The sequence below is a fragment of the Taudactylus pleione genome, unplaced genomic scaffold, assembly GCF_031769625.1.
Source record: "Taudactylus pleione unplaced genomic scaffold, aTauple2 ptg000926l, whole genome shotgun sequence".
NCBI classification, from domain to species: domain Eukaryota; kingdom Metazoa; phylum Chordata; class Amphibia; order Anura; family Myobatrachidae; genus Taudactylus; species Taudactylus pleione.
In genome coordinates, this window is record NW_028285327.1 from 1,173,265 (window position 1) to 1,187,191 (window position 13,927).

General features: G+C 46.5%; 1 protein-coding gene across 2 annotated transcripts in view; it reads right to left on the reverse strand.

The window, feature by feature from the left end:
• The window catches only part of SHTN1 (shootin 1), a 298,248-nt gene extending 286,538 nt beyond the window's left edge, over positions 1–11,710 (reverse strand). For both annotated transcript variants that reach the window (XM_088459666.1, XM_088459665.1), the window contains exon 1: positions 11,568–11,710. In XM_088459666.1, the coding sequence (XP_088315792.1) occupies positions 11,568–11,631 (64 nt within the window). In that variant the 5' untranslated portion in view covers positions 11,632–11,710. The remainder of the gene's footprint in view (positions 1–11,567) is intronic.
• Between the last annotated feature and the right edge of the window lie 2,217 nt (positions 11,711–13,927).

Sequence of the window (13,927 nt, forward strand, 5' to 3'; positions counted from 1 at the left end):
AATTACTTAGATATAGCAGAGGGGTGTAGTGTGGAGCCCCCAACACTACACCCTCATAGTTTGCAGATGCAGCACCTGGTCAGGCTGAGGTTGTACAAGGAATGCTAATCATTATAGAACGACATTGTATAACGTATTCAGGATAAATCCATGTGCGCACTATCCTGTAACCATGGCCCTGTCTGATGATATAAATCCATGTGCGCACTATCCAGTAACCATGGCCCTGTCTGATGATATAAATCCATGTGCGCACTATCCTGTAACCATGGCCCTGTCTGATGATATAAATCCATGTGCGCACTATCCAGTAACCATGGCCCTGTCTGATGATATAAATCCATGTGCGCACTATCCTGTAACCATGGCCCTGTCTGATGATATAAATCCATGTGCGCACTATCCTGTAACCATGGCCCTGTCTGATGATATAAATCCATGTGCGCACTATCCTGTAACTATGGCCCTGTCTGATGATATAAATCCATGTGCGCACTATCCTGTAACCATGGCCCTGTCTGATGATATAAATCCATGTGCGCACTATCCTGTAACTATGGCCCTGTCTGATGATATAAATCCATGTGCGCACTATCCTGTAACCATGGCCCTGTCTGATGATATAACTCCATGTGCACTATCCTGTAACCATGGTCCTGTCTGATGATATAAATCCATGTGCGCACTATCCTGTAACTATGGCCCTGTCTGATGATATAAATCCATGTGCACTATCCTGTTACCATGGCCCTGTCTGATGATATAAATCCATGTGCGCACTATCCTGTAACCATGGCCCTGTCTGATGATATAAATACATGGCTAAAAAGCAATGAAGTTAGTAAAAGTTGGAGGTGGGTGTGATAAAGCCACATGCCGGAAAGGCAGGAAGGAAACGTACTATTGTTACGGTGATGGCAGCTTCGGTAAAGCGGTGACAGAAGATGGCACGTTATGAGCTGCTACCTGCCATGCCGCCATGTCAGTGCGTCACGGGGGTCTCACAGCCCAGAGCTCAGGCCCACGTAGGGCAATGACCTGGGGGGGGGGGGGGGGCACTCGCACATTTCCCCTGATTACGCCTCTCAGCGGAAGAGCTGCAGATCTGGGATGGTTTCTCTATGTGTTGTAGGACATGTATGACACAGGGATGTAATAAATGATATTACACTATGTTATCTCATTCCCAGCACCTACAGTAAAGATGACTGACAGAGAGCGCTAGCAATAAGTATCTTATACAGCCAGGGAAATCACTAAACACTGCATTAAATTATAAAGCAGAAAATCTCATCACGGGCCCCTGCAGCGTACTCTACAAAAGGAGATATATACAGTAACTTTACCTATTAGCACCTGTGTAGCCTGGATGCTTCTCTCACATTATTGTACCGTACAGTACAAAGGAGATGTATACAGTAACTTTACCTATTAGCACCTGTGTAGCCTGGATGCTTCTCTCACATTATTGTACCGTACACAGGAGATATATACAGTAACTTTACCTATTAGCACCTGTGCAGCCTGGATACTTCTGTCACATTATTGTACAGTACAGTACAAAGGAGATGTATACAGTAACTTTACCTATTAGCACCTGTGTAGCCTGGATACTTCTGTCACATTATTGTACCGTACAGTACAAAGGAGATATATACAGTAACTTTACCTATTAGCACCTGTGCAGCCTGGATACTTCTGTCACATTATTGTACAGTACACAGGAGATGTATACAGTAACTTTACCTATTAGCACCTGTGCAGCCTGGATGCTTCTGTCACATTATTGTACAGTACACAGGAGATATATACAGTAACTTTACCTATTAGCACCTGTGTAGCCTGGATACTTCTCTCACATTATTGTACCGTACAGTACAAAGGAGATGTATACAGTAACTTTACCTATTAGCACCTGTGCAGCCTGGATACTTCTGTCACATTATTGTACAGTACACAGGAGATGTATACAGTAACTTTACCTATTAGCACCTGTGTAGCCTGGATGCTTCTCTCACATTATTGTACCGTACAGTACAAAGGAGATGTATACAGTAACTTTACCTATTAGCACCTGTGCAGCCTGGATACTTCTGTCACATTATTGTACAGTACACAAGAGATATATACAGTAACTTTACCTATTAGCACCTGTGTAGCCTGGATGCTTCTGTCACATTATTGTACAGTACACAGGAGATATATACAGTAACTTTACCTATTAGCACCTGTGCAGCCTGGATACTTCTGTCACATTATTGTACAGTACACAGGAGATGTATACAGTAACTTTACCTATTAGCACCTGTGTAGCCTGGATGCTTCTCTCACATTATTGTACCGTACAGTACAAAGGAGATATATACAGTAACTTTACCTATTAGCACCTGTGTAGCCTGGATGCTTCTCTCACATTATTGTACCGTACAGTACACAGGAGATGTATACAGTAACTTTACCTATTAGCACCTGTGTAGCCTGGATGCTTCTGTCACATTATTGTACAGCACACAGGAGATGTATACAGTAACTTTACCTATTAGCACCTGTGTAGCCTGGATGCTTCTGTCACATTATTGTACAGTACACAGGAGATGTATACAGTAACTTTACCTATTAGCACCTGTGCAGCCTGGATGCTTCTCTCACATTATTGTACAGTACAGTACAAAGGAGATGTATACAGTAACTTTACCTATTAGCACCTGTGCAGCCTGGATACTTCTGTCACATTATTGTACAGTACAGTACAAAGGAGATGTATACAGTAACTTTACCTATTAGCACCTGTGCAGCCTGGATACTTCTGTCACATTATTGTACAGTACACAGGAGATGTATACAGTAACTTTACCTATTAGCACCTGTGTAGCCTGGATGCTTCTGTCACATTATTGTACAGTACACAGGAGATGTATACAGTAACTTTACCTATTAGCACCTGTGCAGCCTGGATGCTTCTCTCACATTATTGTACCGTACAGTACACAGGAGATGTATACAGTAACTTTACCTATTAGCACCTGTGCAGCCTGGATGCTTCTCTCACATTATTGTACAGTACAGTACAAAGGAGATGTATACAGTAACTTTACCTATTAGCACCTGTGCAGCCTGGATACTTCTGTCACATTATTGTACAGTACACAGGAGATGTATACAGTAACTTTACCTATTAGCACCTGTGTAGCCTGGATGCTTCTGTCACATTATTGTACAGTACACAGGAGATGTATACAGTAACTTTACCTATTAGCACCTGTGCAGCCTGGATGCTTCTCTCACATTATTGTACAGTACACAGGAGATATATACAGTAACTTTACCTATTAGCACCTGTGCAGCCTGGATGCTTCTGTCACATTATTGTACAGTACACAGGAGATATATACAGTAACTTTACCTATTAGCACCTGTGCAGCCTGGATGCTTATGTCACATTTTTGTACAGTACAGTACACAGGAGATATATACAGTAACTTTACCTATTAGCACCTGTGCAGCCTGGATGCTTCTGTCACATTATTGTACAGTACACAGGAGATAAATACAGTAACTTTACCTATTAGCACCTGTGCAGCCTGGATGCTTATGTCACATTATTGTACAGTACAGTACACAGGAGATATATACAGTAACTTTACCTATTAGCACCTGTGCAGCCTGGATGCTTCTGTCACATTATTGTACAGTACACAGGAGATATATACAGTAACTTTACCTATTAGCACCTGTGCAGCCTGGATGCTTATGTCACATTTTTGTACAGTACAGTACACAGGAGATATATACAGTAACTTTACCTATTAGCACCTGTGCAGCCTGGATGCTTCTGTCACATTATTGTACAGTACACAGGAGATATATACAGTAACTTTACCTATTAGCACCTGTGCAGCCTGGATGCTTATGTCACATTATTGTACAGTACACAGGAGATATATACAGTAACTTTACCTATTAGCACCTGTGTAGCCTGGATGCTTCAGTCACATTATTGTACCGTACAGTACACAGGAGATATATACAGTAACTTTACCTATTAGCACCTGTGCAGCCTGGATGCTTCTGTCACATTATTGTACAGTACAGTACACAGGAGATATATACAGTAACTTTACCTATTAGCACCTGTGCAGCCTGGATGCTTATGTCACATTTTTGTACAGTACAGTACACAGGAGATATATACAGTAACTTTACCTATTAGCACCTGTGCAGCCTGGATGCTTCTGTCACATTATTGTACAGTACACAGGAGATATATACAGTAACTTTACCTATTAGCACCTGTGTAGCCTGGATGCTTCTGTCACATTATTGTACAGTACAGTACACAGGAGATGTATACAGTAACTTTACCTATTAGCACCTGTGTAGCCTGGATGCTTCTGTCACATTATTGTACAGTACACAGGAGATGTATACAGTAACTTTACCTATTAGCACCTGTGCAGCCTGGATACTTCTGTCACATTATTGTACAGTACACAGGAGATATATACAGTAACTTTACCTATTAGCACCTGTGTAGCCTGGATGCTTCTGTCACATTATTGTACAGTACAGTACACAGGAGATGTATACAGTAACTTTACCTATTAGCACCTGTGCAGCCTGGATGCTTCTGTCACATTATTGTACAGTACACAGGAGATATATACAGTAACTTTACCTATTAGCACCTGTGCAGCCTGGATGCTTCTGTCACATTATTGTACAGTACACAGGAGATGTATACAGTAACTTTACCTATTAGCACCTGTGCAGCCTGGATACTTCTGTCACATTATTGTACAGTACAGTACACAGGAGATGTATACAGTAACTTTACCTATTAGCACCTGTGCAGCCTGGATGCTTCTGTCACATTATTGTACAGTACACAGGAGATATATACAGTAACTTTACCTATTAGCACCTGTGCAGCCTGGATGCTTCTGTCACATTATTGTACAGTACACAGGAGATATATACAGTAACTTTACCTATTAGCACCTGTGCAGCCTGGATACTTCTGTCACATTATTGTACAGTACAGTACACAGGAGATGTATACAGTAACTTTACCTATTAGCACCTGTGCAGCCTGGATACTTCTGTCACATTATTGTACAGTACAGTACACAGGAGATGTATACAGTAACTTTACCTATTAGCACCTGTGCAGCCTGGATACTTCTGTCACTTTATTGTACAGTACACAGGAGATATATACAGTAACTTTACCTATTAGCACCTGTGTAGCCTGGATGCTTCTGTCACATTATTGTACAGTACACAGGAGATATATACAGTAACTTTACCTATTAGCACCTGTGTAGCCTGGATGCTTCTGTCACATTATTGTACAGTACACAGGAGATATATACAGTAACTTTACCTATTAGCACCTGTGCAGCCTGGATGCTTCTGTCACATTATTGTACAGTACAGTACACAGGAGATGTATACAGTAACTTTACCTATTAGCACCTGTGTAGCCTGGATGCTTCTGTCACATTATTGTACAGTACACAGGAGATATATACAGTAACTTTACCTATTAGCACCTGTGCAGCCTGGATGCTTCTGTCACATTATTGTACAGTACAGTACACAGGAGATATATACAGTAACTTTACCTATTAGCACCTGTGCAGCCTGGATGCTTCTGTCACATTATTGTACAGTACACAGGAGATATATACAGTAACTTTACCTATTAGCACCTGTGTAGCCTGGATGCTTCTGTCACATTATTGTACAGTACAGAACACAGGAGATATATACAGTAACTTTACCTATTAGCACCTGTGTAGCCTGGATGCTTCTCTCACATTATTGTACCGTACAGTACAAAGGAGATGTATACAGTAACTTTACCTATTAGCACCTGTGTAGCCTGGATGCTTCTCTCACATTATTGTACAGTACAGAACACAGGAGATATATACAGTAACTTTACCTATTAGCACCTGTGTAGCCTGGATGCTTCTCTCACATTATTGTACAGTACACAGGAGATATATACAGTAACTTTACCTATTAGCACCTGTGTAGCCTGGATGCTTCTCTCACATTATTGTACAGTACAGAACACAGGAGATATATACAGTAACTTTACCTATTAGCACCTGTGCAGCCTGGATGCTTGTCTCACATTATTGTACAGTACAGCACACAGGAGATGCATGGATCTATGTATGTGCGTCTGTGTAAACATATTTACCTTATAATCCAGAAGATACTTCAGGAAACAAATGTAGACTTCGTATTAGCCACTATTGTCAGGGTATCCTGCACAATATCAGCGAGGACTGGAGGGAGGACCTGCCCCTCCCTCACAGCTCTCACTGGCTGCCTGACTGCCATACACAGACTCTTCTCCTCTCAGCACTGTATAGATGCACAGGAGAGACGGAGGGGGTCAGAGTTGAGATTGACAGTTCAAGAGAGGGGGACAGATAAGATAGAAAGAAGGACAGAGGGGCACAGGGATGATATACTTTAGACAGACAAAGGTGAGGGGAGACAGATGAGATGGACAGGGGTAAGAGGGAAGGAGAGGAGAGACAGATGAGAGACACAGACAGCGGGAGTAGGACAGAAATGATATAGACAGGGGGAGTGGGACACATCTGGCTGTCTATATCACTGTATACAGAAGGTGTAATACTCAGTACAGCTCTATATAGTATAGGGGACACATCTGTCTATATCACTGTATACAGAAGGTGTAATACTCAGTACAGCTCTATATAGTATAGGGGACACATCTGTCTATATCACTGTATACAGAAGGTGTAATACTCAGTACTCCTCTATATAGTATAGGGGACACATCTGTCTATATCACTGTATACAGAAGGTGTAATACTCAGTACTCCTCTATGTAGTATAGGGGACACATCTGTCTATATCACTGTATACAGAAGGTGTAATACTCAGTACTCCTCTATGTAGTATAGGGGACACATCTGTCTATATCACTGTATACAGAAGGTGTAATACTCAGTACTCCTCTATGTAGTATAGGGGACACATCTTACTGTCTATATCACTGTATACAGAAGGTGTAATACTCAGTACAGCTCTATATAGTATAGGGGACACATCTTACTGTCTATATCACTGTATACAGAAGGTGTAATACTCAGTACAGCTCTATATAGTATAGGGGACACATCTGGCTGTCTATATCACTGTATACAGAAGGTGTAATACTCAATACTCCTCTATATAGTATAGGAGACATCTGTATATCACTGTATACAGAAGGTGTAATACTCAGTACAGCTCTATATAGTATAGGAGACACATCTGTCTATATCACTGTATACAGAAGATCTAATACTCAGTAAAGCTCTATATAGTATAGGGGACACATCTGGCTGTCTATATCACTGTATACAGAAGGTGTAATACTCTGTACTCTATATAGTATAGGAGACACATCTGTCTATATCTCTGTATACAGATGGTGTAATACTCAGTACAGCTCTATATAGTATAGGGGACACATCTTACTGTCTATATCACTGTATACAGAAGGTGTAATACTCAGTACAGCTCTATATAGTATAGGGGACAGATCTTACTGTCTATATCACTGTATACAGAAGGTGTAATACTCAGTACAGCTCTATATAGTATAGGAGACATCTGTATATTACTGTATACAGAAGGTGTAATACTCAGTACAGCTCTATATAGTATAGGGGACACATCTGACTGTCTATATCACTGTATACAGAAGGTGTAATACTCAGTACTCTATATAGTATAGGAGACACATCCGTCCATATCTCTGTATACAGATGGTGTAATACTCAGTACAGCTCTATATAGTATAGGGGACACATCTTACTGTCTATATCACTGTATACAGAAGGTGTAATACTCAGTACAGCTCTATATAGTATAGGGGACACATCTTACTGTCTATATCACTGTATACAGAAGGTGTAATACTCAGTACAGCTCTATATAGTATAGGGGACACATCTGACTGTCTTTATCACTGTATACAGGTGTAATACTCAGTACTCCTCTATATAGTATAGGGGACACATCTGACTGTCTATATCACTGTATACAGAAGGTATAATACTCAGTACATCTCTATATAGTATAGGGGACACATCTGGCTGTCTATATCACTGTATACAGGTGTAATACTCAGTACTCTATATAGTATAGGAGACACATCTGGCTGTCTATATCACTGTATACAGGTGTAATACTCAGTACAGTTCTACATAGTATAGGGGACACATCTGGCTGTCTATACCACTGTATACAGAAAGTGTAATACTCAGTACAGCTCTATATAGTATAGGAGACACATCTGGCTGTCTATATCACTGTATACAGGTGTAATACTCAGTACAGCTCTATATAGTATAGGGGACACATCTGGCTGTCTATATCACTGTATACAGAAGGTGTAATACTCAGTACTCCTCTATATAGTATAGGGGACACATCTGACTGTCTATATCACTGTATACAGAAAGTGTAATACTCAGTACAGCTCTATATAGTATAGGGGACACATCTGGCTGTCTATATCACTGTATACAGAAGGTGTAATACTCAGTACATCTCTATATAGTTTAGGAGACACATCTGGCTGTCTATATCACTGTATACAGGTGTAATACTCAGTACAGCTCTATATAGTATAGGGGACACATCTGGCTGTCTATATCACTGTATACAGAAGGTGTAATACTCAGTACTCCTCTATATAGTATAGGAGACACATCTGGCTGTCTATATCACTGTATACAGAAGGTGTAATACTCAGTACTCTTCTATATAGTATAGGGAACACATCTGGCTGTATATATCACTGTATACAGAAGGTGTAATACTCAGTACATCTCTATATAGTATAGGGGACACATCTGTCTATATCACTGTATACAGAAGGTGTAATACTCAGTACAGCTCTATGTAGTATAGGAGACACATCTGGCTGTCTATATCACTGTATACAGAAGGTGTATTACTCAGTACATCTCTATATAGTATAGGGGACACATCTGTCTATATCACTGTATACAGGTGTAATACTCAGTACATCTCTATATAGTATAGGGGAGACATCTGACTGTCTATATCACTGTATACAGAAGGTGTAATACTCAGTACATCTCTATATAGTATAGGGGACACCTTTTCCCAGCGTCTGACGTGACCTTGTTGCTCTCGGACACTGGCGTATGTGCAGTAAGAATAGAGGCATATTAGGTCTGTCTTCTCACTGCGTACAAAGATTGCGGAGGGGCCGGACAGCGTCCAAAGACGCCATCAATGTGATGCATTATATAGTGATATCTTTTAGCAGCCACTTTATGTTCTACATGAATAGACCCCAAAGTACCAAGCAATCAGCGTGTAACTGTCCTCTCTCATACACAGCCTATAACATGACAGTCACTAAGCTCCAAAGTGCGGTAAAACCCCAGAAAACGCCGTTCTTGTGGGGTTTTACCGCATTTCTCATATATACTAAGCATCGCTTCCAACCGGTGGGTAACGGCATCTTTAGATGGTGTTACCCATTAGAAGCCTATGGGCTTCTTTTCGGGACGCACAGAGAGGAGCCAATCGGATCCCTCCCAGCTCCCTCCTAGATACGCGCATCCTTCTGTGAACGCGCAGGATGAGGCCAGTTCCGGGTCCCTGTAGAGCGCTCCTTTGCGATTTTCAATGTACATCCGGGGGATATTATCACCAGTAAGCACCAGATAATTGGCAGTTTGCACAGGATTGCGGACGCGATACTCACTACATCTCTCTCCCAGGATTTAGTACATCTCCCCCTTACACAGAAGGAAAAGTGACAAGTGCACAACTCCAACATCACTAAGTACATATAATACATTTAGTAATAAATAGAGGTTTAATCACGGCCAATGTTATGGGCCTACCCAGCACGTCCAGGTAACCTCTTAGGGTAGGTCCCTAACACTCTGGGGTTAAAGCCCAGCTGAGCCACCCCAGGGCATCTCTAGTGATGTCACAACTCCCGGATGATAATGGATGTGGCCCGTATTAGGGTCATGGCTAGACCTAAGCCTGAGGCGCGGAGTCTAATGTGCCAGCGGAATTCACCAAGGACCCTCGCAAGAAGGTATGGGCTTCGCTGTGTCCGACACACAGGTCGCGGCGCTCAGGATAGGTTCCCTTATACAGGTGCTAGTAAACTCCGGATGAAGCGGAGAAGACGTATAGCTTAGTCGACAGGCCGGGTCAGAACCAAACGGACTAGACGGTACCAGGGAGCAGGCGTAAACAGGTCACAGAGAATAGCCAAAGTCAAAACCAGATATCAGATGCAGTACCAGGGGTCAGGCGAAATCAGGGTCACAAACGAAGCCAAGGTCAGGGTGCTGAGGAGCGCCCACAACGTGCGCAGGGGCAGACAGGGCCCACAACGTGCACAGGGGCAGACAGGGCCCACAACGTGCACAGGGGCAGACAGGGCCCACAACGTGCACAGGGGCAGACAGGGCCCACAACGTGCACAGGGGCAGACAGGGCCCACAACGTGCACAGGGGCAGACAGGGCCCACAACGTGCACAGGGGCAGACAGGGTGCGGGGGCAGACAGGGGTCAGAGACCGTGCGGAGGCAGACAGGGGTCAGAGAGCTTGCGGGGGGGCAGACAGGGGGCAGAGAGCGTGCGGAGGGGGCAGACAGGGGGCAGAGAGCGTGCGGGGGGGAAGACAGTGAGCAGGGCAGGGGGGCAGACACTGGGCAGGGCAGGGGGGGCAGACACTGGGCAGGGAAGGGGGGGGCAGACACTGGGCAGGGAAGGGGGGGGCAGACACTGGGCAGGGAAGGGGGGGGCAGACACTGGGCAGGGAAGGGGGGGGCAGACACTGGGCAGGGAAGGGGGGGGCAGACACTGGGCAGGGAAGGGGGGGGCAGACACTGGGCAGGGAAGGGGGGGGCAGACACTGGGCAGGGAAGGGGGGGGCAGACACTGGGCAGGGAAGGGGGGGGCAGACACTGGGCAGGGAAGGGGGGGGCAGACACTGGGCAGGGAAGGGGGGGGCAGACACTGGGCAGGGAAGGGGGGGGCAGACACTGGACAGGGCAGGGGGGGCAGACACTGGACAGGGCAGGGGGGGCAGACACTGGACAGGGCAGGGGGGGCAGATACTGGACAGGGCAGGGGGGGCAGATACTGGACAGGGCAGGGGGGGCAGATACTGGGCAGGGCAGGGGGGGCAGATACTGGGCAGGGCAGGGGGGGCAGGCACTGGGCAGGGCAGGGGGGGCAGGCACTGGGCAGGGCAGGGGGGCAGGCACTGGGCAGGGCAGGGGGGCAGGCACTGGGCAGGGCAGGGGGGCAGGCACTGGGCAGGGCAGGGGGGCAGGCACTGGGCAGGGCAGGGGGGCAGGCACTGGGCAGGGCAGGGCAGGGGGGCAGACAGCTTAGTATGAGGGTGTTGCAAGCTATGGAGACGCGGGTGGTGGATATTGAGGTGGGGTGAAACCTATAGGGGGGAGGGGGTCTGATAGAGTATGTATTATGGGAGGGGGCCGGCACCAAAGTCTGTTCCTCTCACCTTGATCCTTTAGGTCAGCGATGATCTCCAGCTCCCGGTCCTCCTCTCCCCCCGAGCGGATCATTGTGTAGCCGGAGACCCCAGGAAGCAGCGAGAGAAGCCGGCTCCGTCTATCCGGAAGTGTCAGACTGGGAGGGGGCGGAGTCTGGGCTGGGATCACCTGGAAGCTGGGAGAGGGTTATCTCCTGTATCCCCAGTATACCTGTCTCCTATACCCCCTCCCCCCAGTATACCTGTCTCCTATACCCCCTCCCCCCAGTATACCTGTCTCCTATACCCCCTCCCCCCAGTATACCTGTCTCCTATACCCCCTCCCCCCAGTATACCTGTCTCCTATACCCCCTCCCCCCAGTATACCTGTCTCCTATACCCCCTCCCCCCAGTATACCTGTCTCCTATACCCCCTCCCCCCAGTATACCTGTCTCCTATACCCCCTCCCCCCAGTATACCTGTCTCCTATACCCCCTCCCCCCAGTATACCTGTCTCATTATACCCCCTCCCCCCAGTATACCTGTCTCATTATACCCCCTCCCCCCAGTATACCTGTCTCCTATACCCCCTCCCCCCAGTATACCTGTCTCCTATATCACCTCCCCCCAGTATACCTGTCTCCTATACCCCCTCCCCCCAGTATACCTGTCTCCTATACCCCCTCCCCCCAGTATACCTGTCTCCTATACCCCCTCCCCCCAGTATACCTGTCTCCTATACCCCCTCCCCCCAGTATACCTGTCTCCTATACCCCCTCCCCCCAGTATACCTGTCTCATTATACCCCCTCCCCCCCAGTATACCTGTCTCCTATACCCCTCCCCCCAGTATACCTGTCTCATTATACCCCCTCCCCCCCAGTATACCTGTCTCCTATACCCCCTCCCCCCAGTATACCTGTCTCATTATACCCCCTCCCCCCCAGTATACCTGTCTCCTATACCCCCTCCCCCCAGTATACCTGTCTCATTATACCCCCTCCCCCCAGTATACCTGTCTCCTATATCACCTCCCCCCAGTATACCTGTCTCCTATATCACCTCCCCCCAGTATAACCTGTCTCCTATACCCCCTCCCCCCAGTATACCTGTCTCCTATACCCCCTCCCCCCAGTATACCTGTCTCCTATACCCCCTCCCCCCAGTATACCTGTCTCATTATACCCCCTCCCCCCCAGTATACCTGTCTCCTATATCACCTCCCCCCAGTATACCTGTCTCCTATACCCCCCTCCCCCCCAGTATACCTGTCTCATTATACCCCCTCCCCCCCAGTATACCTGTCTCCTATACCCCCTCCCCCCAGTATACCTGTCTCATTATACCCCCTCCCCCCAGTATACCTGTCTCCTATATCACCTCCCCCCAGTATACCTGTCTCCTATATCACCTCCCCCCAGTATACCTGTCTCCTATACCCCCTCCCCCCAGTATACCTGTCTCCTATACCCCCTCCCCCCAGTATACCTGTCTCATTATACCCCCTCCCCCCCAGTATACCTGTCTCCTATATCACCTCCCCCCAGTATACCTGTCTCCTATACCCCCTCCCCCCAGTATACCTGTCTCATTATACCCCCTCCCCCCCAGTATACCTGTCTCCTATACCCCCTCCCCCCAGTATACCTGTCTCATTATACCCCCTCCCCCCAGTATACCTGTCTCCTATATCACCTCCCCCCAGTATACCTGTCTCCTATATCACCTCCCCCCAGTATACCTGTCTCCTATACCCCCTCCCCCCAGTATACCTGTCTCCTATACCCCCTCCCCCCCAGTATACCTGTCTCATTATACCCCCTCCCCCCCAGTATACCTGTCTCCTATATCACCTCCCCCCAGTATACCTGTCTCCTATACCCCCTCCCCCCAGTATACCTGTCTCATTATACCCCCTCCCCCCCAGTATACCTGTCTCCTATACCCCCTCCCCCCAGTATACCTGTCTCATTATACCCCCTCCCCCCAGTATACCTGTCTCCTATATCACCTCCCCCCAGTATACCTGTCTCCTATATCACCTCCCCCCAGTATACCTGTCTCCTATACCCCCTCCCCCCAGTATACCTGTCTCCTATACCCCCTCCCCCCAGTATACCTGTCTCATTATACCCCCTCCCCCCCAGTATACCTGTCTCCTATATCACCTCCCCCCAGTATACCTGTCTCCTATACCCCCTCCCCCCAGTATACCTGTCTCATTATACCCCCTCCCCCCCCAGTATACCTGTCTCCTATACCCCCTCCCCCCAGTATACCTGTCTCATTATACCCCCTCCCCCCAGTATACCTGTCTCCTATATCACCTCCCCCCAGTATACCTGTCTCCTATATCACCTCCCCCCAGTATACCTGTCTCCTATACCCCC